At 45.9% G+C, this 26,600-nt stretch overlaps 1 protein-coding gene and 1 long non-coding RNA gene across 4 annotated transcripts in view; one reads left to right on the forward strand and one right to left on the reverse strand.

The window, feature by feature from the left end:
• Window positions 1–10,477, forward strand: part of LOC140895464 (uncharacterized) — a 35,499-nt gene extending 25,022 nt beyond the window's left edge. The window contains exons 2-3 of the long non-coding RNA XR_012154200.1: window positions 6,327–6,447; window positions 8,510–10,477. This is a non-coding gene — a long non-coding RNA (uncharacterized lncRNA). The remainder of the gene's footprint in view (window positions 1–6,326; window positions 6,448–8,509) is intronic.
• A 10,488-nt stretch (window positions 10,478–20,965) lies between these two features.
• The window catches only part of SNX4 (sorting nexin 4), an 83,261-nt gene continuing 77,626 nt past the window's right edge, over window positions 20,966–26,600 (reverse strand). For all 3 annotated transcript variants that reach the window (XM_073305188.1, XM_073305189.1, XM_073305190.1), the window contains exon 14: window positions 20,966–23,096. In XM_073305188.1, coding sequence (XP_073161289.1) covers window positions 23,049–23,096 — 48 coding nt within the window. In that variant the 3' untranslated portion in view covers window positions 20,966–23,048. The remainder of the gene's footprint in view (window positions 23,097–26,600) is intronic.

Raw genomic sequence — 26,600 nt, forward strand, 5'->3', positions numbered from 1 at the left:
GGTCTGGACCCCTCCTATCTACTCCATTAGTTAACCTTACTCAGAAAAGTAATTAGCGTTATTTTAAATTCTGCTGAACCAAACTGCATTTACTGGAAGCCACTGCTTCTAGATCTCTTAAAGGCACAGTGCACTACAAAACTGCCTTCAGTTCAAAGCAGTTCATACTGTTCCATGCTGGGGATGCAGATTGCCCCAATGGGCATGAGCGGGAGCAAGGAGGCGGCCGAGGGGAAACTAGGGAATGGATTTGCAGAAGGACAGTACGTGGCCCAAGCAGCAAGCAAGGCAGGTGATTTTTACATGTTGATGGTTATGGATAAATATATTGTCACACCAGGTATGGATAACAATGGTATAGTAACAAATCCACTTTTTGAAAGTTCTTTTCTACTAGCTCATATTCCATTCAGAAAATGTTTAGTACATCCCTAAGAGTTGTCATTTTACTATGAAATTTGTCAAATGCCAAAAGAGAAAAGAAAGTTTAAGCACATTAACATGCTTCCCACCCTCCCCCATTGCATATAATTGAATGATAGCAAATTGAATTAAAGAGTCAGCTTTTGCCAATAGTTATCACAGAATCAGAGATTAGATACTGCAAATGCTTCCTATACCAAGGACAGGAAATATAAGGGGTGACTCTGTAGTAACTATGGCAAAGCCAGACAATGTTCATGATTGTTTATGTATGGTAAGAGCTGGTGGAACTGGTGATTATGAATAATAATCATTGCGCGTGATTTTGGGGCCCAACTGAGACCACTAAAAAGGCACCTGACTTTCTGAAGTTGGGTGTTGAGCACTTTCAAAAGTCAGGCCCCTTTAAAAGTGTCTCAACTGGGGCCCACAAAAATTGAGACACCCAAAATCACTGGTCAGTTTTAAAAAAAAATCTTAGCCCTACGCCCTTTCCTTTTGTTTCTCTCTCTCTCTCTCTCTCGTGAGTGAATCATTCATGAGCTAATCCCGATTTTCTTCAGAGAAAATTTTTGAATGACAAATATATGTGGATGAATGATGTTCAGAGCATGAGTCAGCTGTCTGAAGATTGTTTGCTTCAACTGTTCTCTATGTTGTGTGCTCAGTGACCTCAAACTCCTAATGTACCGTTTCTGCTTCCTGACTCTTTGACCAATGTTTTAGACAAGAGAACAGCACATAAGGAACAATGCAGTTCATGGCATGAATAATCATTCATGCTAACACTGTGAAATTTTTGGGAAATCCACAAACATTTTCACAAATGCCTAGCTGTTTGAATACTCAAGACCAACAAATAATACTCCATGAATCATAGAGAACTGCACCCAGCACTTATATTAGCTAAAATATTTGCAAATAAGGGGTTTGTTTTGTTTTTTGACTAACAGATTAGATAGATCTATTAGCAGCAGCCTTTTGACAAAATCATGCATGGAAAGAGATTCTATTACTATACTTGATCTGTACTGCCACTGTACATCATCTGACCTATTTTAAAGACACATTAACTATTTAAATAGAAATTTCTTGAAATCCTGAGATCATTTACAAGAGATCTTATTAATACACAGTGCATTTATTGGTTCAGAGCTAACAGACCCAACCAGTGCTCAGTGAATTAAGTATGTCAGTGTTTATAGAGAGTGGTGTTCAAACAACAGCATCATAATTGACCTAAAAGTAGGTGCCAATTTACACAGATAGTGGCAGGATTATTTTTTCCTTTAAGAAAAAAAATGAATTTGCGCATTGGCAGTTGCTTTGTGTAATATGTATGATTCACTACTTAGTGTCTTCTGGCGGGCTGGATAGGAGTCTCCGGCCTGATCTTTTCCACTGTATTTTGCAGGACTGCAACCAAATATCAGATAGCATTATGTAAGGCACGGGAAATATCAAATGAGACCATCATCCATCTTGTCTAATATCCTACTTTGGACATGGCCAATGTCCAGTGTTTTCAAAGGAGGAATCCAGGTGCCCAACTATTAAAGTATTAATTTGCATTTCTCTTTCATGTGGGAGAATGTGTGTTTAAACTGGAATGGTCTATTTGGGGATGCAAAAGAGCAGCATGCTGCCATTTCTCTATAGACCAGGGGTCGGCAACCTTTCAGAAGTGGTGTGCCGAGTCTTCATTTATTCACTTTAATTTAAGGTTTCGCATGCCAGTGATACATTGTAACATTTTTTAGAAGGTCTCTCTCTATAAGTCTATATATTATATAACTAAACTATTGTCATATGTAAAGTAAACAAGGTTTTCAAAATGTTTAAGAAGCTTCATTTAAAATTAAATTAAAATGCTGATCTTATGGCACCGGCCCATTCAGCCTGGGGTTCATTCACCTAGGCCAGCAGTCTGGGGTTCCGTTCACCTAGGCCGGCAGTGGGCTGAGTGGGGGCCTGCGGCCAGGACCCTGGCTGGCAAGGGACTGGCAGCCAGAACCCCAGACCGGCAACAGGCTGAGCGGGGCTGGTGGCCGGGACCCCAGACTGGCAGTGGGCTAAGCGGCTCAGCCCGCTGCCGGTCTGGGGTTCAGTCCGCCAGCTCCTGCCAGCCAGGGTTCCAGCTACCAGCCCAGCTCAGCCCAGCTCAGCCCGCTGCCAGTCTGGGATCCCGGCCCTGCCCACATAGAGTGGGTACCTACCTTCTCCCTGGTTCTAGCCCATTCTCTTCCTCTCTCTCTGCACTGAGCTGAGGGTGGGAGTGCACTGAGCACAGGGCTGAGGGTGAAGAATTAGGCTGGGGGTTGGGGTGCAGGGTCTGGCCAGGAGCTAGAATGAGGGAGGGGGCTCAGGGTTGGGGCAAGAGGTTTGGGCGTGGAGTGCTTACCTGGGCAGCTTCCATTTGGTGTGAGGGGTGTAGGTGGAAATGTGGGAGGGTGCAGGAGCTCCTGTTTGGTGCTCAGGGTGGGGGTGGGAATGTGGGGGGTGCAAGAGTCAGGACATGGGGTATGAGGGGGCTGGGTATGGGTGGGGGGGTGCAGGAGTCAGGGCTGGGGTCGTGGGGGGTGCAGAGGTCAGGGCAGGAGGTTGGGTGTCTGTGAGGAGGGTGCAGGGATCAGGGCAGAGGGCTGGGTGTGTGTGAGGGGAATATAAGGGTCAGGGCAGAGGGCTGGGTGTGTGGGCTGGGGTGGTGGGGGTGCTCCCATCCCCCTGCTCAGAGCAGCTCACAGTAGGGAGCTGGAGGGGATATGCCCTGATTCCACCCCCCTTCCCCAAGGCCCCGTCCCCACCTCTTCTCCACCTCCTCCCCGGAGCAGGAACATGCTGTTCCACTTCTCCCTCTCCCTCACAAGGGCCATCAGTTGATCAGTGGCAGGGAGGGAGAGGAGATGGGGCAGGAACCCAGCATGTTGGAAGAAGAGGCAGGGGAGTCGGGGAGCTTGCCTGCCCTGCAGCAGCAGCCGCCAGGACCAAGCTTCTTCATCCTGCCCGGGAGGGGGCGGAGAAGAGCGGGCCAGGGTGGGCAGGGTTTTTAATGGCACGCGGCTGCCTGCCGGGGTCCTGGCCTGGGTTCGGCAGCGTGCTGAGTGGGGCCGGTGGCCAGGACCCGGCAGGCAGCAGCGTGCCATTAAAAATTGGCTCGCGGGCCGTCTTTGGCACGTGCCATAGGTTGCCGACCCCTGCTATAGATCTTATGAAGAATCTTTGGCACCAGTGGTAAGAAGAAGCAACTGAGACATAGAACTTTGGTTTGAACTCCATCATGGCCCTCCTCAGCTCATTAGCTAAATGGGAAAATGAGTGCTGTCCCCCATAGCTCCTACTACAGGCTTTCGTAACAAAGCTTATAGGAAAGGGTGGCCTGCTTATAATCCTCAAGCAGTAGTTGAGGGTCGGTTATAGTATGGGAAGGATGGATGCCCCATTATTTTTACAAGCATGTAAAAAGGGATGTTATTTTGTGCTACTTAGAATTGCTTTTCCCTGTGCTGTTTTTGGAACATGCATTGCCATAGCCCAGGAAGAACATGGAATACTATTGTTGCTGAAGTGGTACAGTCTCTGTGTCAGCAAACTGCTTACCAAAGGCAGGAGGGGTCACACAGCCAGACTGCACCATCGTGATATGACCATGTTTGTGGCTCTTGTGTGGGGTGGAAGGTGGAGCTGGAACACCAAAGGCAGGGAATGGGCCGGCCTGAGTTGGGAAACCCTGGCTGGTAAGCTCTCTCTAAGAATTAAGCAGCACACACAGTCCAGCAGGGCTCCTCCACCACATGGCTTTGATTGCTCTTTATGCTTCAGATACATCAGAACATAGCAGCAGTTATGTGATGCCCCCTTTCCTACTCCCTGGCTTTGAGTTTGCTTTTTCTCACAGCTACCCAGCTGGTGGGCTATTTACCTCGTTAGCTCATGAGGCTCTGTACAAGTGCAAATGATCCCTTCTACCCTTCCAAACTCAAACTACCTAAGTCCCTTCTACTCAGATCATATAGTGCCCTGGGTGCTGTAAGTGACCAGGGAGCTGGTTTCCAAAGGGCTCAGTTTATAGCTACTAATAGCACCCTGTTACATACCTCCCCACTTTAGGTGTCCCAGCTTGGCTACAGCCCCCTCTTTTCCACTGGGGGATCAGTTTTCTCCTTGATCATGCTCTACTTTCCTTATGGGGGCAGCGATCTCTCATCCCCTCTGAGTTCCTTTAGTCTTCCTTTCCATGGACGCTGATGGTTTCCTATTCTCCATCCACAGAATAAGCACTCTTTAGTTGAGGGGGGGGTCTACCCCCCAATTCCATTTCCTCCCACAGGCCATCACATCAGGGACAACCCACAGCCTTTTGCCATGGATCTATCCTATCCTTTGTCGAGCAAGCCATGACATCCTTCCTTGCCAGCAACACACCATCTGATGGCCTCTGCTCCCCTTCGGTCTTAAGCCCCTGGGGACTTTCCCTTCCTCTGGGCCCACTAGCAGTTGGGTTCACCTCCCACTCTTTTGGGTTGTTCTTGTATGGGTGACTACTGCATCTTCACCCCCTTCTCCAGGTTCTCTTCTGCCCCAGTGTTTCCTACCTGGCCTCCACTTTCTTGGCTTGTTAGTTTCTGTCTAGTGTTCTCTCCCTTCTTGTGGGCTTTGGATACCATGCTCCGCCATACTCACTCTGTTTTCTGCCCTCCATTGATGTTTCTTCCACTGGGCTTCCCTTCATGGGTTCCAATCAGTCCCATGACAACAAGATGGGACCACGTTCCCACTACCCAACCCTGTTCCATCAAGAACCTCCCATGTTCCCCTAGTGGGACTACTGCCACCAGATAAGTGTTTTTTTCCCCACGTATTCGCTCTATGCCTAGAGTGTTCCCCTCCCAAAACCACTGCAGTTTAACCAGCCTGCTCTGCAAAAATGAGCAACTGGCCACTGAATCAATAACTCCCATCTCTGGCCTTCTGCCCACCTTAACGGTCATTGTTTTTACTCTCTCCCAGTCCAGCCACAATATGCCCCAGTCCTTGTTCCATATACACATAGTCCCGCTTAATGTGGCCTTTTCCCCAGCACTGGTAGCAGGTTATAGCCCAACTGGACAAAATGGCCTTTTTTCCCCCTTCTTGTCTCTCTGAGTCATAGGCCTTACTCTTTGAGGGATCTCACCCTTCCTCTGCTTGTGTAGGACAAGCCACTTTCCTTGGAAATTCTGCTTCCATACAGTCCTCGGCAAATTTTACTACTGTCTCCATCATCTCTGGTTTGTGTCGCCTCACTAGACCTTAGTGGTATCTGGGAGGATTTGCATAAACCACTCTAATATCACAGCATTCACGACCACTTTGATATCTTGCCCCCTGGACCTCAACCATTGGTTGGCCCAATCATTAAACTCCTGGACCATACCCTTCAAGTCCACCTAGCTGCCCTAAACTTCTGTAGGTACATTTCAGCTGACAAGCCAACAGGGTCCAATATAGCAGCCTTTAACACGTCATAGTTCTTGGCCTGCTCCTCGCTCAAAGTCATGTAAGTGGCATGGGTGTCTCCCACCAAATAAGGGGCTAATTGTAGGGATTATCCTACACTTTATCCCAGCACTCACTAGTAGCAATTCTTTCAAAAATCAGTTGGAACACATTGGGATCACCCCTGGGGCCTCTTTTAGAGAGTCCTAGCCCCCCCTCAACTTCCATTCCCCCAGCAGGCCTCATCATGTTTTGTAATTGCTGTTGTACCTTGGTCTGCTCCTTCATGAATTCCTGAAACACCCACTGTTGCTCCACCTACCATCCCAGTAGAGCTTGTCGCTCAGTCTGCTGGAATGCCTGCAACACCCTCGGCATCTCCTTCTGTTGGTCTACCAGCCACCACATCAGCTTCTCCTCTCTTCCAGGTTCAGCTTGGCCTCTCACAGGCCACCTACCAACCCTTCCTGGTTCTGGCTGACAAGTAGATCCCAGACAAGCCCCCACTTAGAAACAAGCTCTTCCTTCATCTCCTAGAAGTCCTGGCTGGTAAGCCCTCTTTGTGAATTAAGCAATACACACAGTCCAGCAGGGTCCTCCCCTGGGTGCCTATATTTCTTTTTGTGCTCCAGGTAAGTCACAACATAGCCTCAGTCATGTGAAACCCCCTTTCCTTCTTTCTAGCTCAGCTTTTTATAGTGTTTGCTTTCCTCTCACAGCTGGTCGGGGCATTAGCTCATCAGGCTCTACAGGTGCAAGTGATCCCTTCTACCTTTCCTAACCCAAACTACCAAAGTCCCTCCTGGTCCAACTACTTCCAGGCCCTGGGTGTTCTAAGTGACCAGGCTGCTGGCTTTCAAAGGACTCCATTGCTATCTGTTAATAGCAGCCTGGTATGGGGGAGGGGGTATTGGAGGTTGGTAGGACACACATCATCACCCAATTAACCCTATCTAGATTATTAGTGAAAGGTAAAACAGCACCAGTCTGTTACTTTTTTCTGCAGGGCCCCTCTGCAGAGATGACTTGTACCTGCTGATATTTGGGGGGTGAGGGGGAGGCAAAATGTAAGGGGGGGGACCTATTTATTCCACTTCATCTCTGGGAGGAAACTTCTAGCCCCACCTCCCTAGGCCAAGGCAGCCAATTCCACCGGCCAGGGGGGCAGGGTGGAGGGCTCACAACAACACAGTTTCTCCCTGGACTCCGGAGTGCCTGTGTCCTCAGGGACACCTCAGCAGCGGGATGGGTGCAGGCAAAGCCCTTAACTTGGCCTGAGCAGAGGGAATCTGCTCCCAGCGCCTTCCCCTGTGACTCCGCGCCCTGCCTTGGTCCGCTGCGCTCTCCCCACCAAAGTTTCCTGCAAGGAGAGGTTCTGCCCTTCTCCTGCTGCATCTCCCACTCACAAGCATATTTCCAGGCGGGGAGTGGAGGGGGCAGGACAGAGCTGTTTCTCACGCCAGGTGAGAGTGGCTGCCCTGGTAGGGCTGCCAATTTTAGTTGGACGTATTCTTGGAGATTTCATCACATGACATAATCTTTAATTAAAGGTTAATCTTTAATTCCTGGAGACTCCCGGACAATCCTGGAGCGCTGGCAACCCTACTCCCCAGGTGGCTGCCTCTGTGCAGTGTGGGAGCTGCCTGCGAAAGAGCCTGGCTGGGGAGGCAGTGGTGGCCCACTCCCGACCTGGGCCTGGCTGCCAAAGACAGGGGCCAAGCGAGTCGGACATGTACCAGGGGTGGAGGCTCCAGTTCATTTGTCCCCTCTCCCCAGCGGCTGGGCCTGGGTTGGGAGTAGAGGGGGCAGGCTACCTCCACCTCCCCAGCCAGGCTCTCGCAAACAGCCACCATGTTGCACAGAGGTAGCCACCCAGAGCAGCCACAGTCACCCAGCAGAAGTGGTGGCTCCATCTGGCCCGGCTGTCGGGGGAGCGGCTAAGTGAGCTGAAACTGGCCGAGGGGAAAACAGAGGGAGAAGGACAAAGCTGCCCTTCCTCCTGGCAGGCTGAGCAGAGCAAGCCCTGCAAGGGAAGCTCAGCACACACAGAAGTCTGGTGGGAGGGCATGTGACCCCACAGGTTGGTGCGTTGCTAATATTTCTGTTTTCCTTTAGTTCAGAAACCAAAACTGACTGAAGTGCAGCTCTCTATCATGTTCCTGGAGGGAAGGGGAGGCCTGGCCCACTCTTCCCTTTGATTGTTTCAGGAAAATTACCCTACAGGCCTGATTCAGCAAACTTGTACTACCCTAGAAGTCAATCAGATTATTAGGGTAAATAAGGATTTGGAGGATCAAGGCCTCATGTTGCATCCAGCTGTGGATGTTCATGGGGCACTCCCCCACATGCCGACCCATTTCCAATTGAGAAGTCAGAGGTTTATTATAGACGCAAGTCATCCCACCACATTGAAGATCAGTGTATTGGCACAGAGTGCAGTCCATTCTGAACTGCCAGGGAAGAACTCGCCTTACAAACTAACCACTAACTGGTTGGTGTAGCAACATACAAAGTGCAAAAACACATCACATATGTTGCTTTCCTTTTCCTTTCCTGCACAGATGTTAAATTAAAACACAGGGAAGCCCAAAATATTTCTGTTCTGTTCTAGGCCTGGGAGGCCTGGCAGGGGTGCTCCAAAAAAGCGAGGCTTAAACGCGGCAAAGCAGCGAATAATCGGCTTTATTGAAGGCAAGTGACACACCCGCAACAGAGACTGCAAGCATTGCTGTCACGGAGGCAGAGAGCCCAGCGCACCGGAGCAATGCCTGGGATGGAGTCCAACGAAGGGGCGGATAGCAAGCATTAATATACACTTAACATTATCAGCTCATGTATAAATACTGAGGGGTTGTGCTCCTTTACTGGCAAGGGGCCACACGAGGCAGTCAAGGCCGGTTGAGGACCAGTTTCGACCAGTTCCTCATATCCGACACTGACAGATAGTAACCGTCTGCACGAGAAAGCGTTCTTCCCTAACTAGGCCGTCACAGAGTCTTCCGCAGTCCCTTACAATTTCATTAACCTATTTCTGTGCATTATTCAACAAAACATTTAAAAGCAAGTTCTGACCTTGCATATGCTACTCCTGGGGGAATTCTGCACCACTGAACGTGTGCAGAATTCACATCCCCCGAAGATTTCTTTGCTTCCCTGCAGAAAAATGACTTTCTGACTGGGAAGCAAAGGGAAGCAGCAAGAGTGGTCACGCACCCCTCCTCAGCAGAGCAGATGCATTGTTTCAGGTACCCAGAGCAGTTGGCAGAGAGGTAAATCACAGCAGGGACTGGGGATGCCCTGGGTGGTGGTTCTTACCCTGCACCGGTCCCAGCTGCTAGTCCTGGCTGGACTGGGGATGGGGAAGGAAGGGACTTCCTCTTCCCCTGCAAGGAGCAGCCGTGGCCAGGTCAGACACACCACCAGAAACCTTCCCTGGCTGTAGGAAGCTCTGCCCCCATCACCCACTTCCTGCCCCATTGCTCGTCAGCTGCTGGGAGAGGGATCACTATATGGGGAGCTGCTCCCCATCCGCCACCCTTACATCTGGACCCCCCCATACCCAGACTCCACTGTTGAGCCTCACCTGCCCGCACCCAGAACCTCCCAAATGAGCCTCCCCACACCCAAACCCCCACTCCACTGAGTCTCACCCCCTGCATCCCCTCACTGGGCCCTCCACACAAACTCCCATCCCACCAAGCCCCACTCCGCCAGCACCCAGACACCCCTGCTGAACCCCACACACCTGATGCCCCACTGAGCACCATCCCCTCATACCCAGACCCCCCCCCTCCTGAGCCCCAACCATCTTCACCTGGACCCCTCTGCAGAGTCCCATTACCCCTGCACCCAGAACCTCCAAATCCCCCTGCACCAAACTGCCTGCACACAGATTGCCCCACACAGAACTGTCTCACCCCACACCAAGCCCCTCTATGAACCTACCTGCCCCACACCTGGTGCGCCTGGTATGGAGGGGCAGGTCTGGGGCAGACCTGGCTCTTGTGCTGTGTCAGGGTCAGGTGCTGCTTCACTGCCACGTCTGTGTCCTGCGGGGGCTGCAGGGTGATCTCCCACCTCTGTGCAGCCAATGGCTTGTGCTCCCCACTGCCATGCTGGAGCCTCCACATTTGTTTACTGACAAATAAAATTTGCAGAATTTTAAAATATTGTGTGCAGAATTTTTTTGGGGTGCAGAATTTTTAATTTTTTGGTACAGAATTCCCTCAGGAGTAATATGCAGAAGCAGTTCCCAAGACTTTAAAGGAAGCTCCATGTGCAACATCCAAAGGCAGAATACGATCATAATGTTTTTCCCAAAAAAGTGCAGATTAATGTAGCTTTTGCTCCTCACTTACAGTACAAGTATATTAGTAGAGAAGATAGAACAGGGCAGGATCAACATCTGCAGAGAAAGCACTCAAAGAGTCTCTGGACTCAGACAACACAGAGGTAGGATTGCTATAACTAGAATGCCCAGAGGGTTTGGGTATGGATTCATTGTACTCTGTGATCTGCATTGACTTCCATTTTATTTTCAGGTCAGTGAAAAAAATGTGTTACCTAAGGATTACCTTTTAGGATTGCCCTCTTGCTCAGTCCAGGATATTTGGATTGCACCTCTCTTCCTGTAAATACTGATAGCATCTCAGATGCATTCAGGAGGCTCTGAAGTTTGGTCACACACACCCCTGCTGCCCTCATTCTGGATGAATAGTTCCAGCACTGTTTTGAAAGACTAAATTCTTATTAGGATGTTACCATAACACCTGTTAAATCATATTCACTACCCATATGGACTCCGTAGAGATGATCAAAGATGGACTTTATACATGCAGAGAATTGTTTAGGGTGGCGCGAGGGAATCAGGGTGGTAAAATAGGACTACCAGAAAGAAAATAATCAGGTAACAAATGTTCCATCCTGGACCATGATCTTTACCTGAACTGGGGACATTTAGGACATAGAGAACAGTAAGGAAATAGTAGGGACTAGGAGATATGTAAGATGGAAAGGATTTCCTTAAAAATTAATATAGTGAGACTTTTAAGGGACTTTATGGAGAATGTTCCTGATGAAGGGTGCTTCTACAGAGGAATGAAGGCTAAGCCTGGAGTGTTTTCTCAATGAGTTAATGGATGACCAAGTGGATTAGAAATTTCCTCTGTAGCAGCAGATTCTGTTTCTGCCCAGGATGTCATTGTGGCGCATGTTGAATGGGCTCTGATTCCTTCTTGGACAAGTTTGTCACAGATGTGTAAGCTGCAGCAATACTTGTCCACTTGGCTCTGGAAGGTTTAGGATTTTCAGGGCCAGGCACGTAGGGTGAAAGGAAACAAATAAAAGGTGATGTTTTCCTGGACTGCTCTGCGCTACTATGGTAAATTTTAGCAACTCAGGCAAATTAAAAGGAAGTAGTGATCTCCTGTGATATATAATGAGAGTTCACTTTACTCATGACTGCTTCTGCAGTACGAGGAACCACTTGGGCTCCTTGGAAGGTGCAGTAAGACTTGTGCTTTCTAAAAGCAGAAATTTCAGAGACTCCCACTCATTCAGAAGGGAGAATGTACATCTTTGCCACAAACTTTTTTGTTAGAGTGAACTTGTCTTTGCTGTGCGTGGAACGGAGGGACTAACAGCAACAGAGCAGGCAGAAGTGAACAGATGTTGTTGAATGCAGTTTCCTGGCTTCTGCTATTTTTTGCTGATTTTTTTCCCCGTGTTCACACTATGATAAGTGGACTAAGAATTAAAATGCAACCATGTGACAATTTTCTCTTACATGAACCAAAATGCATCTTTTGATTCGGTAACTGTTGGTTAGTTACAGTCTCTGTGCCTTAAACTGAATATTACATACTTTCTTATGGCCAGCAATGAAATAGTGGTTGCGAATGCAGTGGACACACCATGTTGTCTTTCCTGCCCAAAGCCGGAAGGGACTTTCTCTGTATGACATGCAAACTGGTGGCTGTGCTGTAAGAAAAGATTCGTGGTCTGGAAGGACAATTACAGACACTGTGGAGCACCAGAAAGACTGAGGTGTTTTTGGAGAATCAGATCCAGGAAGCATCACAATTTCAAAGTCCTGAAAGGAACCGGTCTCCAAGGAACCAGAAAAAGTGGAAACTAGAGGAAACTTGGCTGTTCATAGTCACCAGAGGCAAGAGGACCAGGTGGCATTCTACATAGCTGGAAGCAAAAGTGGAAGGGCAGGCTGTGACTACTAGAGAGAAGAGGACTAGGAAGAACAGCACAAAGCTAGATGTAGCCACTCGTTATGTTCTCAGGCTGGAAACTGCAGAAAACATCTCTGATGATCAAGCTGGATGAATGGAATGGAGAGTTGTATGGGACATACCTGCTAATGGCTTCTCAAACCAACCTAAAAGAAAAGGGAAGTGTGTACACAAAGAGAGCTCCTGCTGCCCAAGGAAGACTGATGATCCTTGTTGGCGGATTCTGTACTAAGAAGAATGGGAAGAACATTCTGCAAGAGACAACAGGATGGTGTGCTGTCTTCCTGGAGACAAGACACAGGATGTCACTCCAAGATCGGTTAGGGATCTGAAGTCAATAGGCCAGGCACCACTGGTGATGGATGCGTGTCAGCACTAATGACAATGCTTTGCAGGATACCTCAGAGAACAGAGATGACTTCAGGGAACACTGAAGGTTGCCGAAGAAAAAGAACGTCCAAGTGATCTTCTAACAGAGCTTTCCTGTCCCATGAGTGAAGGAAGACAGAAGGCGGAAGATTCTGGAAATGAACAGCTGGGTGAGTAAGTCATGTAAAGTAGAGGGTTTGGGTTTTGTGGAACATTGGTCCACCTCTTGTGGGGAGAGGGGGACAGAGCTAGGATGCCCTCCTTCTCGGAAGAAGGGGAACCAATCTTCTAGGGGACTGGCTGTCCAGTGTAGTCAGAAAGGCATTAAACAAACGACAACAAGAGGGGTGGGTGAAAAAAGGGGAACAAATAAGCACTTATTTAAAACTAAATCATGATGTTGAGAACGGAAGGAATTAAGGCACCAAGGGATGTGAAAAAAAATTCTCTAATTTCGTATGTAACAAAGCTAGGAGCCTGGGTAACAAAGGGAATTGGAATTGTTAATTTATAAGTGCAAAGTCAACCTTATTGGTATACTGAAACCTGGTGGGAAGATTCATCCAACACAGGAGAATTCTATATTAAACTTTGACAGGTTTCAGAGTAACAGCTGTGTTAGTCTGTATTCGCAAAAAGAAAAGGAGTACTTGTGGCACCTTAGAGACTAACCAATTTATTTGAGCATAAGCTTTCGTGAGCTGAGCTCACGAAAGCTTATGCTCAAATAAATTGGTTAGTCTCTAAGGTGCCACAAGTACTCCTTTTCTTTATATTAAACTTTGTCTTCACAGAGAAAGGGGAATTGATTACAGAAGTAAAAAATTTTTGTGGGTGCTTAGGTGGCAAATGATCATTTTTTGTGTGTAAACAGAATCGAGTCCAACCAGTGATATTTTTACACAGTACTTTAACAGGGCTAATTTCGTGAAGCTGAAAGTGATCATGAGCCAAAATCACATGAGAGAAACTGAATAGAAAAATGTGAATGGTAACTGAGAACTTTTAAAGATTATTTGATTAAAATGCACTCAAAATCCACAATTGAGAAAGGTTATATAGGTTGAAACAAAAACACAAAACAACCTGGCTTAGAGGGGAAGTAAAACCAGCTTTAAAAATATAATAAATGGAAAAACGGAGAAGTTTATAGCATGAATATAAATGAGAAACTAGGAATTGTAGAAAATTGATCAGGGAAGCAAAAGTCCACAAAGAGAAATCAATGACCTGCTGATTTAGGGACAATAAAGAAGGAGTTTAAAGTAGACGAAGAACAAAAGGAATTCTAACAATGGAATTGGTCCATTACTAGATGGAAATGGTAGAATTGTCAATAATGCAGAAAAGGCAGAAGCATTTAGTAAATATTTCTGTTCTGTGTTTGGGTAAAAGCTAGATGATGTATTCATATCATGAGGATGAGGATGAAATACTTTCCATCCCAACAATAACACAGGAGGATATTAAACAGTAGCTAATAAAGACAGACATTTTTAAACCAGCAGCTCCAGATTAAAAAACAACTCCTCCTGAATGCAAGTTAAGAGCTGACTCATGAGCTCTCTGGATTGTTAATGTTGATTTTCAATACATCTTGGAACAGTGGGAAAAATCCAGAGGACTGGAAGAAACCTAATGTTATGCCAAAATTTTAAAAGGTTAAATGGGATGATCCAGATAGTTATAGGCCTGTCAGCCTGACATTGATGCTAAGGAAAATAATGGGATGGATGACACAGGACTTGATTAATAAAGAATTAAGGGTGAGGGGGCAATATAATTAATGCCAATCAACACAGGTTTATGGAAAACAGATCTCAAACTAACCTGATATTTTTTGCTGAGATTACAAGTTTGGTTGATAAAAGCTAATAGTGTTGATGTAATATACTTGGACTTCTCTAAGGCATTTGACTAGGTACCACACAGCATTTTGATTAAGAAACTGGAATGAGACAAAAATCAGCACTGGCATTCATTCAATGGATTAAAAACTGGTTAATTGATAGGTCTCAAAATGTAATTGTAAATGGGGAATCATCATCAAGCAGGTGTGTTTCTAATGAGGTCCCTCAGGGATTGGTTCTTGGCCCTACGATATTTAATATTTTATCGATGACCTGGAAGAAAACAAAATCATCACTGAAAGTTTGCAGATGACACAAAGATTTGGGGAATAGTAAACGATGAAGAGGACAGGTCACTGATATAGAGTACTCTGGATTGCATGGTAAAGTGTGAGCAAACAAACAATATGCATTGCAATATGACCAACAATGTCATACTTCTAGAAGCAATGAACATAGGCCATACTAAAAGGATGGGAGTCGCTATCCTGGGAAATAGTGACTCTGAAAAAGACTAGGGTGTCATGCTGGCTAAAATGCTAAATGTTAGTTCCTTGTGTGATGCTGTGGCCAAAAAGGCTAATAAATCCTTGGATGCATAAATAGGGGAATAGCAAGCAGGAGTAGAGAAGTTAGATTACCCCTGTATTTGGCACTGGTGAGACCTCTACTGAAATACTATGTTCAGTTTTGGTGTCCACACTTGACGGAGGATGTTGAAAAACTGAAGAGGGTCAGAAAAATGACATGAGAATGTTTCCCACTGTTTTGATCAATCTTACTTATGAGAGACTGAAGGAGCTCAATCCTGCTTAGCTTATGAAAGAGAAAGGGGCAACCTGATCACAGTCTGTAAGTATCTACATGTGGCATAGCAATTTGATAAGAAAGCTCTGTAATCTAGCAGACAAAATGGCTGGAAGTTGAAGCTAGACAAATTCAGACTTGAAATGAGGTGCACATTTTGAACAGTCATTGGATCAGTTTACCAAGGAGTATGGTGGATTTTCCAGCACTAGAAACTTTTAAATCCAGATTGGATGGCTTTCTAAAAGATATATTGTAGTTCAAACAGGAATTAATTTGTATATATCCTATGGCCTATGTTATGCAGAAGGGCAGACTAGATGGTCATGATGGTCCCTTCTGACTTTAGAACATATGAATCTCACAGACAATTGTTAATCTAGCCCAAGGAAATTAGCATTAGATGAAAACTATGGGATAAATTCTGTCCTCAGAGCTATACACGGGGCTCCCACTGTGTCAATGGAAACTGCACACACATCTGAGAGCCAAGATTGGTGGGTTACATACAATCATTCTAAAACACACTGCAGCCAATTAATTTGCAGAAAACTACATTGAAGTCAATGGAGTTAATCAGTGAAATTTTGAGTTCATTACTACAGTCATATACAGTACTTCTTTATATTTAAAATGCTCTCTAGAGAACATTATCAGAATGGAAACTGAATATTTGTATGACTGCTATAGACAGTGGTGAATGGCTGCAGTATTTGTCTCCATGGTGTGTATAGTTTACATTAGCCCAATCTGAATTACTTTTTAAGAGACACAAGAGGGCGAGCTAAATTGTATTTTTCTTTTTGCTACATTAATTCCATATGTGCACAGTGAACTTTACCAGAATGCTAAATAGAAGTAGATTATTGACATTCATTTATATGCAGCTATTTTCTAAAGCGAGTGTGATTGTTTTCACCATGTGCCAGAATATGTAAAGAAACCCATTTGTCTGTCAAAACATTTACTGTAAGTAAACAAGATGATCATCACAGCTCACTGAATTAATGGGGTGAATCCTGTAACTGCTCTGTGAGCTAGTACATCGAACACATCACCAGCCACCGACAGTACCAGGAGGGGTGAGCCGGTACAACATCGTGCATCAACTATGGGAAAGGGACTGAGAGGTTTTTTCCATTGGACCATATGAACTGGAACCATAAACTCACTGAACATTAAATCCCACCAAATGAGGGTAGATCCATCTCCATCGTCATATCCACTCATTATACTCCACACCTGAACATAGCCATTATATGGACAACATACCCCCATATCTCAATGTCTGTACTTTGACCCGTTAAACTTTTACCTCCAACCGGGGAGATTGCAGATTATGTATTCCTTACGCCACTCGTTCCTAAACCGAATTTCGCACCCCTTGATAATCTGTACCTTATTCCCTGATAACCAGAAACTTGTATGCTTAAACTCTGTACCGTTTTCTTTTTACTTAAACATTATCTTAATAAAATTACTCATACAAGTTGTCCTGCTGGATCCATGGGACTAGTCACAGGAGCGTTTGCATGCTCAGGCTCTGGGCTTTATCCTGAGTTCTGAAGCCCATCAAGATAGATGCAACTTCATCCCCCACCCCAGGTTCAAGCAGGTTCTGTTTAAAAAAAATGCAGTATTGCAGACTGACAGTTCTGCTGCTCATTTAATCAGTTGCTAGAGTTTGCCACCCCCAAATCTTACCAGCGTTGAGCAAAATTCTTTTAAAGAGATTGTGCTCATCTCCACACCAGCTTCAAACACAGCTGTAATTGTAAATGAAGCTGGAACCAACTACTATTGCTGTTTGCATTCTGGTATGTTAGGCACTGTCCTCACCCTCATTGACACACAGGCCCTGGCCCACAGCGCTCACCCTGTATGCTCAGTTTTGAAAAATTCTAAGCGTAGGGATCAGTCACTTCAGCTCCTGGCAGGCATCCCCTGTTGTTTCTAAGGGAGGTGAGACGTGCAGGGAGTCAGTGGCAGAGCTAGAACTGGAACCCCTGCTCCCAATCCTGTGCCATAAGCCCAAGGCCAGACCCTTTTTCTCCTTAATTATGATGAACGTTTAAACCAACTTGTGTCCAGAGTATTTATGACAATCACTCCTTCCACTATCACGAGGCAGGGTGGTCTAGGAATAAGCCACTAAATTAGGAGTTAATGTGCTAAATTTTAGAAGTCATAGATTCTATTCCTGGCTCTGTCTCTGCTCTGTGACTGCGAGCACATCTTGTTACCTCTCTGCCTCTCGTCCCCTTTTGTTGGTCTGGTGTATTTAGCTTGTAAGCTCTGTAAAGCAGCACCTGTTTCTTACTATGTGTTTGCACGGTGCTTACAGTTTGACTGGGACCTTTGGGTACTACCGGAATGCAAACATATAATACAACCACATAAGTGATATCACTGCTAGTTTAGTCTGCCCGTCCAAGAAAAACACCTCAGACCTGGAAGGAGTAGAGAAAAAGCCATGAAAGCACTTGATAATGGTAGACTTCCCAGATAGTATTCTTTGGCTCTAAAGGACAAGGGTCACCATCTAACATACAATATATGGCTTTGATTAAGATGGATTGGAAAGAGGCAAAGATGCAACAGCCTGAGAAGATGTCAAAATGAAGCTCGATACCTCATGGGTGTAAGTTCTTGGGGGGTAGTATTGTGTTTTTGTTATGTTTGTGCAGGACCTAGCACAATGGGGCCCTGACCTGTGACTGAGGTCCCTGGGCACTGCCAATAAAATTAATATTTCCTTCCTTCTGGTCTGATATCAAATAGCACTTCTAAGAAGACTTCTCTTATCTCAGGACATCACCAATGCAGGGTTGATGAGATTCAGACCACTGCACCACCACTATGAAGAGGAAAACCAAGGAATTTTTCTGATCATGTAGTAATTAAGCTTTTATAATTATCTCGCTCTTTTCTGACCCACCTCAGTTTTTCAACATCCTTCATCAAGTGGACACACACACACACTATCAAATGGAAGGCAAGACATTGAAACACAATGGCAATAGAGTTGATATTTTGGATGCCCAGCCATGAAAAAGGACTCCTAACAAAAGAAATACATCACAATGGTAGGGAGACTTCATCAAGGCCAGGCTGTTTGGGCATATTGTGCAATTTAAAAATGGTCAAATATGGAGAGAGCCAAGGGCTCTATTTCCTCTGAAGTTAGCAATAAAACCGAGTGATGGTAAAGAGTCCGTGGAGAAATGCACCCCCAATTACCTCACCCAAGTATTGAGAAAGGATGCAAATTGAAAATATATATATATATATAATTTTAAAACAGAGCTGATCAGAGAACTTATAAGTAGAAGGAAACATTGTAACGCATTTCCGTGATAGATGTCATGCACCTGACAGCACCAGAAGATGTTGATGATGGAGCAGTTTGGTCCGACAGCTGCAACGTAGACAACGGACCCAATACTACATTACAAAAGTGCCCTTGTGGAGCGGAGACTAGAAACTTGGTGGGTCAGCTACAAACACACAAGCTTTTGCTACTTGAGCTAAAGGAGATATTATGCTTTCAAGTCTGTGACTAAACAAAGGAAGAAGCAGGTTTTCTCCCAGGCAGGAGAGAAGGTAGCACTGGGGAATCAAAACAATGAATGGAAGCCAAATTTACATACGAATCAGCAGGGGTCGGGAAACCCACAGAAAGGGAAGAACAGCATGAGGTCATCCTGGGTCTGGGGACTAAACAGTGAGTTTGGTAAGATCGAAGGAGAAAGAAGCCTATTGGCATCCATCATTGGATAGACACAGCAGGCCAGAAATCTTGCAAGCTGAGAAAGATGAGTCCTTCAGCCAGGGGGTTTGAAGTCTCAAGTTTCTCACCTATATTCAGTTCCCAGTTTAGGCAAAGATCTTCCCTAGGAAGACAAGGGAAACCAGCACTTCGTAATTCTATGGAAGGTGCTGACAGAGAACAACAGCCATGGCTGGGAAGAAAAAAAGATTGGTACGAAATCTACGTTGAACCAAGGCAGTAGCTTATTAAGTCAGTCATTAAAAGCGTATTTCTATTTTATTTGCTTGCTGAACACTACACAGACATGCAGAGAACAGCATTCTTGTCTTCTGGCTGTTGGTATCATGCTATGAGCCAAAGCAGCAGAGCATTTAAGGCACCCAGGACTAGAGCACGTGGTGAGAACCTCTCCTTGGTCTAGACTGCACCCAAAACATGACTGTAGGTCTGAGCTCTTTGAATGAAATAAAAAATCAAAATCTGTAATAACAAAACCAAACACATGGAAAAGGAGAAGAAAATAGCATAGCCAAAGATAGAATGCATCTTGTTTCTGGGTTGCACTTCAGTTGCTGGAAGACCTTAGGCAGAGTGCACAACCCCGTTACCAATTCTGGGACTACATTGGCTCTGGAAAACATTTGGCTAAATTGTCCTTTTTTCCTTTGGCTAGTCTGCTGGAGGCAAATTTTTCATCACCGACTAGGGTGCCAAAATTTGCTTGTTGCTTGCCAAACTGGTCCTAGCAAAGAATTGCAATGTTAAGTCTGTCTTCGCCAGATCAGCTGGACACTCAAATAAGAGAGAAAGCAAGAGAGAGACCGCTAAAAAAGAGGTAGGAGAGATTAGCTGGAAAAGGTAAAGTAGGAAACTTGGGTTCACGTCTCTGGAACTTATCAATACACAACTATGGAGATGCCTCTATCTGGGATGACGATCTTTCAGGATCAGAAAGTAGTAGTGAATGGCACAGTGGTGAATTCCTGAGTCCCGGCATGGTGTGCTGGAGATGGCAATGACAATGCTGGTTAATGCTTCCTGCCACATGTAAGTGGCCAAGACCTCCAGCAATATTCAAGAGGGGTTGGCAACTGTCCCATCAAAACTGACCATGCAAGAACATATAGTCTATACTGGCGAATCTCTTCCTGTGACCTGCTTGCGGCCCAATCAGCACACAGCTGCAGCCTATGTGACAGCCTCGAGGCCATACAGGGAGTATATATATTGTGTGGATGCGACCCACATAACGCACAGAGAGCTGCATATGCAGATCACAATGATAAATAGGTTTAGAACCACTGGTCTATATGGACACTTCATTATAGCAGCATTTTGGTCTGTTCCGCGAATAGTTTTGTAACTGCGGACAATTTAAGAATTAAGCCAAGGGCAGGGATTTCAGAACTGTTCCTAAGGTGTAAAAGGTATTTTGTGGGTTCTGCAGACTGCATCATGGCCGTGCATACTTCACAAAGTATGCATTTTCTAAAGTGCACTTGTTATGTGGACCTTATTAGCAACATGGAAACTGCCGTTAAAAAGAGAATGTCCCCTCCAAAATTTGGCAAAGCCACCAGTAGTTGCCAAGACCAACAAATATGGAGTTTCTAAGCCAAAGTAGGAAGAATGTGACAGAAATTGACCCCAGTTTAATTTTTACACTTTTGTCTCTTCCAAGTTTTGTCAGATTTGATTAAACCTTTCCAAAAAAGTTTTTCCTTGAGTAAGGGAACGGTACATATGAAACTCACATGGCTCCATTCTATCAAAAGATAGGGTGGGGCCAAAGATGAACTTTTAATGGTAATCTAGTTTCAACCTTAGCCAGACACTAGCTTCTTTACATAAATAGCAAGTCAGTCACTTCGTGATTTTTAAAAACATTAAACCCAACTTTGGAGCCTAATCTCTGCAATGTTCTTTTAAGGCCCAAACAGTGCAAAAATCTGAACCCAAATATGGAGCAATAGTTTTCAAAATCTAAAATAAAGTATTTTGCAAAATAAACAAACACAACAAAAATATCAAAGAGCAGTTTTATTTAGCATATTTGGCACAAAGCTTACAAGAACTGTTTTGTTCCCTTCTCAAATTTAAGTCAACTAGCAAGAAAAAAAGGCATATAATACATTTAGTAAGTTGTACAGCATGTGAAATATGGGGGGAAAGAGGCACCAGAAAGATCTATCAAACAAAATCAAAGTGCATGAAAAATATTTACTCCAAGTGCCTCCTGGTATTGGATTAAGGCACCAATACTCTAGAATGTTTACTGGATACTCTAGATGAGCAATTCCTGGTTTCTGTAATGTACAAGTCCTTACTTTACTTGTTATAGGACCTGACTACTACAGTTCTTTAAAATGGAATGATTCTGTATCTCTGTAAATATTAAAAGGAGAGACTCTTTCTGCTCAACATCACTTCTCAGAGGATGACAGATTTGTCATTATCATGTGCCTTGAAACGGTAGAGGAGCTAAAAGTATAAACTGATGTTTAACCTTTTAAATAATTCAGATCTTAGCCTACTACAGCTCTTAATGATTTAAGAGCATAAAATGCCACAGCAAAACACAGAATCTGGTATTGAGAAAATTAATAGATACATTATATAAGGTCTGTTGTATAGCGAATTTTAAAGACTTCTGGCATACATTAAATCAGTATCTGATAATTAGTGTTATTTGTAGTATATAATAAACAAACATATGTGACTCAAGTGAATATTATAGCAAATCTTCTTTTGGATTACTCATTAGGTCTGGCAAATTCCACAAAATTCCAGGGGCATTTTAAACACGTAGAAAGGCCCCATGAAACAGTAGGGGTGGGGTTTCTTAGTTTTGTTTTTGTAATTAGAAACAGCATCTCATATTTAAGATTCTGCAAAGCTAGCAAGAAATAAAAATGCTTGGCTCTTGAACAAATCGTATCATAAAGACAAATAGCTCAGTCTAACAGATTACATTTATTCATCTGCCATTTAAAATGTTACAGCCAAAACACTAAAGAACCACATTCATGTAGGTACTTGTAAAATCAGTTCAAGGTATGTATCTGCAATATTGAAACATGGTGTTTCAAGAGCCAAGCAAAGCCTAGTCAGACTGGTGATTTGCAGAACACCATGAATCTTAAATATTCAAAAGAAAACCAGCTATTTTGATGTTCCACGTATTCATTTTAAAGATGACTATTTCTACAGAGCTAAACGATAACTGCAGTTTTGAAAACAGGGCCACATTTATACCTGGGGTAAGCAGGTTCCATAAAATGAGTTGAAGTTGCACCTGATTACACCAGGTCTGAGTCTGGCCCTGTTGCTCAGTTGGGTCCTTACTCCTTTACTAGTAGTAGAAAATTAGATGACAGACCAATATCGGGATTAATATTCTAATGGGACACAGTAACTGAGGAGTATGGTAGAGAACTGTTGTTCAATTCCTCTACTGTACAGGGTATGAAAAAAAATCTCAGAAGTTTGAGACTGTGTTTAATCTGAATTTTGGAAAAAACAAATTTCTCCATGGAGATGCACAGGCATGTAACTATGAACTCTAAGCAGTACAATGAATTTCTGTTTTTGTTTTCTTACGGTGTAAACCTCAAGAACACAACTGTGTGTGCACCATTAAAAAGCAAACAAACAAAAAAAACCCCCAACCCTAGAGTATTACAAATCCTAACCAGCAAGGGCTGAAAGCGGGCATTGGGAGATGGTCTAATACGGAATGTGATGGTTCAGAAGATACACATAGAGAACAGTTCAGTTGTGTATGACACTATACTTTTTTGGGTTAGTCTGGACTTTCCCTAAAGCCTTTGCCTCAATGTACAGCTGCAGCTTTCATTAACCCCTTTGCCCTCAATTATTTGCTACATGTAAAATATGCCACAAAGTGACTGTTAGGGACTAACGATTTAAGGACATTTCCTTTTTGTCCTCTATTAACACAACTACAATCAGCATAAAGAAAACTGTATTTACTCAACTCATCTATTTCATGATTTACATGTAGATCATGTAGCAACTTAGTATCCATGATTGTGCACTTGTGCTTCTGTTCTCTGGCACTTTGTTGAGGAGAAATTATTTTCTGGATAATCACATTTTGCTAAAGCACTCCTTTGCGTTTGTCCAAACTTGAATTCCCTTTAAAAAAAAAAAGTGATTTTTGCTTATTCTAAACATAGGAACCTTGCAACAAATGAATAAATGTGTCACGTTTGCCTACATTACCTGTAGACTTAAGTCATGCAAAACTCCCACTAATAGGGAAAAAAAGGTTACTCACCTTTGTAACTGATGTTCTTCGAGATGTGTTGTTTGTATCCATTCCAATTAGGTGTGCGCATGTTGCATGCATGGCTGTCGGAGAATTTTTACCCTAGCAACACCCAGTGGGTTGGCTGTGAAGCCCCCTGGAGTGGCGCCTTCATGGCGCTCGATATATACCCCAGCCGACCCAGCGCCTCCTGTGTTCCTTCTTGCTGGCTACTTCGACAAAGGGGAAGGGGGACAGGTTTGGAATGGATATGAGCAACACATCCCGAAGAACAAGTTACAAAAGGGAAGTAGCCGTTTTTTCTTCTTCGAGTGCTTGCTCATATCAATTCCAATTAGGTGACTCCCGAGCCTTACCTAGGCAGTGGGGTTGGAGTGAAGCAATGTGGACTGTAGGACCACTCTACCAAATGCCGCGTTGTCTCTGGTGTGCCGGATGATGGCAAAGTGCAAAGCAAAAGTGTGTACCGTGGACCAAGTTCCGGCTCTGCAGATCTCCTGGATCGGCACCTGGGCCAGAAAAGCTGCCAACGAGGCCTGGGCCCTTGTGGAGCAAGCAGTGAGGGGTGGGATTGGTAGACTGGCCAGATCATAGCAAGCGCGGATGCAGGACGTGATCCATGAAGAGATCTGCTGAGCAGAGACCGGGAGGCCCTTCATCTCATCTGCCACCACAAAGGAGAGCTGGGTCGTCTTCCTGAATGGCTTCGTACGCTCAATGTAGAAGGCAAGGGCCTTACGGACATTGAGGGAGTGCAGCCGCTGTTCCTGGCGACTGGCATGCGGTTTTGGATAAAAACCCAGGAGAAAAATGTCCTGGCTGATATGGAAGACCGATACCACCTTGGGAAGAAAGGCCGGGTGAGGCCGAAGTTGCATCTTATATTTATGGAAGATCGTGTAGGGTGATTCCAAGGTAAGGGCTCTGAGCTCGGAGACACGCCGTGCCAACGTGATTGCGACAAGGAAAGCCATTTTCCAGGAGAGGTAGAGGAGGGAGCAGGTGGCCAGTGGCTCAAATGAGGGCCCTATGAGTCTGGGGAAGACCAGGTTAAGGTCCCATGTGGGGACTGGCTGCCAAACCTGTGGGTAGAGACGGTTCAGGCCCTTGAGGAACCTGCCAACCACAGGACTGGCAAAGATGGAGCGGCCATTCGCGCCCGGGTGAAAAGCCGAGATGGCCGCAAGGTGAACTCTGACAGAGGATGCCGCCAGACCCTGCTGTTTTAGGTCCAGGAGATACTTCAAAATAAGAGGCACGGATGCCTGGAGAGTCTGAACCTCCTAAATAAGGAGTTGCTCGTGAGAAGGATCCCTGAAGAGGGACAGGGAAGGAGGGTGGGGAGGAAGAAAACTGGAGAGAGTATCCCGCTTCCACTGTGCGGAGGACCCAGCGGTCCGTGGTTATACAAAACCAAGCACAGTGGAAATGGGATAAACGATTCAAGAAAGGTGGGGTAAGATCCTGAACAAGGTCCAGTACACTGCCCCCGGGCATCCCTTCAAAAAGCCTGTTCTGAGCCTGATGAAGGCTTGGCGGGCCCTGGCCTTGCCCAGACGGGGGTTTGGAGGGCTTTCTCCTGCCATTACACCCCCGCCTTCTATAGATATCCTGCCTCAGCCAAGGATAGGAGCGTTGTTGCAGCTGATGGGGTTTGAAGGGTTTCCGCTGAGTAGCCGGTGTGTGCATGCCCAGGGACTTCATTATCGCCCTTGAGTCCTTAAGGCTTTGTAGCCTTAAATCGGTCTTTTCCGAAAACAGTCCCTCTCCATCAAAGGGAAGGTCCTGCAGTGTTTGCTTAGGTTCCGGTGGCAGGCTGGAGGCTCTGACTCCAGGTGGCTATGGTCCAAATGGCAACGGTCTGAGAAATGCAACCCCGCCTCGGATCCCGAAGAATGAGAAAAGGAACGTGAGGGCCACGGTGGTGCCAAGCGGATCTGCACTGGGTCACGTCGACAAGGCAATGGGGAACAACGCCACGACGCTGGGAAGCGGTGCCGGGACCTGCACTGGTACCTGGAACGGCGCCTGGATCTGGGCCGAGATGATGACCGGCATTGAGAGTGGCGTCAAGTCTGGGATCTGCCTCTCGATGACGACCAGCAGACAGAGCGGTACCGCGATCGGGACCAGCGTGGGGAGTTGGAGCGGTGCCGTGAGTACGACCGGCACTGCGAAGGAGAGCGTTGCCAGGACTGCGAGCCGCATCAGGACTGTGAGTGGTGTCGGGAGTGGAAATGGTGCCAAGAATGGGATCGGTGCTGCAGCTCGACCGACAGTGCCGATGGGTGGATTAGGACTGGCTTGCCCTTGGACAGTGCTGCATGGACAGGCACCGGTGCCTTGGCATGAGGCTGAGGGGATGCCGATGCAGTCATAGCAATAAGATCCCTTGCAGCCGCAAAGGTATCCGGGATAGATGGCAACCGGACCTCAACCACGCTGTGTGTCGGGGAGTCCAGGGGTACTGGACTCAACGGCCTCCCCTCGGGGCCGGAGTCAACAGTACTGAAGCCGTAGGCTGTGCCCCTAGACGCTCTCCTGTAGGACGCGTCTCCATGGGCAGTTCCAGGGAGGCTGGTTTCTGTGGAGGTGTGCCACCCTTTTCTGGCTTTCAGTGCCACTTCTGGCCATGAGAACGGGAGCGGTGCTGGGCCGATGATGTCGGTTGTGGTGCCAGGGAGCACCGGTGCTGCGGGTCTCAATCAGAGTCCAACCATGGTGCTGTTTCTACTGCTGCCGCCAAGGCGCTGCTCACCGAGGTGCTTGGTGCTGGATCTTGGCGCACCACAGGAGGCTGAGGGCTAAGAGCTGCCTTCATGAGGAGCTGCTTTAAACGAAAGTCCCACTCCTTCTGAGTCTGGGGACAAAACCCTTTGCAGATCCTGCACTTCTCTGCTTGATGAAACTCCCCCAGACACTTCAGACAAGAGTCATGGGGTCGCCCGCTGGCATGGGCTTAGAGCAGGAACCGCAGGGCTTGAATCCCAGAGCCTTGGGCATGAGCCCAAGAGGAGAATTGGGGAGGAGGGGAAAGACCCCCCAACCCCACTAACACTATGTAAACCAAGTGTAACGAACTATAACTATCAACTATTAGGTATACCGTAGGGAGAGTGGAGAACAGCGAAGAAGGACTCCACAGTTCCAACAACCATCACAGGTGGTAAGAAGGAACTGAGCAGGCACTGGGTTGCCTGGGGTATATATCAAGCGCCATGAAGGCGCCACTCCAGGGGGCTCCACAGCCAACCCATCGGGTGTTGCTAGGGTAAAAATTCTCCAACGGCCATGCACACCTAATTGGAATCGATATGAGGAAGTACTCGAAGAAGAACTTTACATATATAAGGATGGGGAAAAGACTGAGG

The sequence above is a fragment of the Lepidochelys kempii genome, chromosome 11, assembly GCF_965140265.1.
Source record: "Lepidochelys kempii isolate rLepKem1 chromosome 11, rLepKem1.hap2, whole genome shotgun sequence".
Classification (NCBI taxonomy): domain Eukaryota; kingdom Metazoa; phylum Chordata; order Testudines; family Cheloniidae; genus Lepidochelys; species Lepidochelys kempii.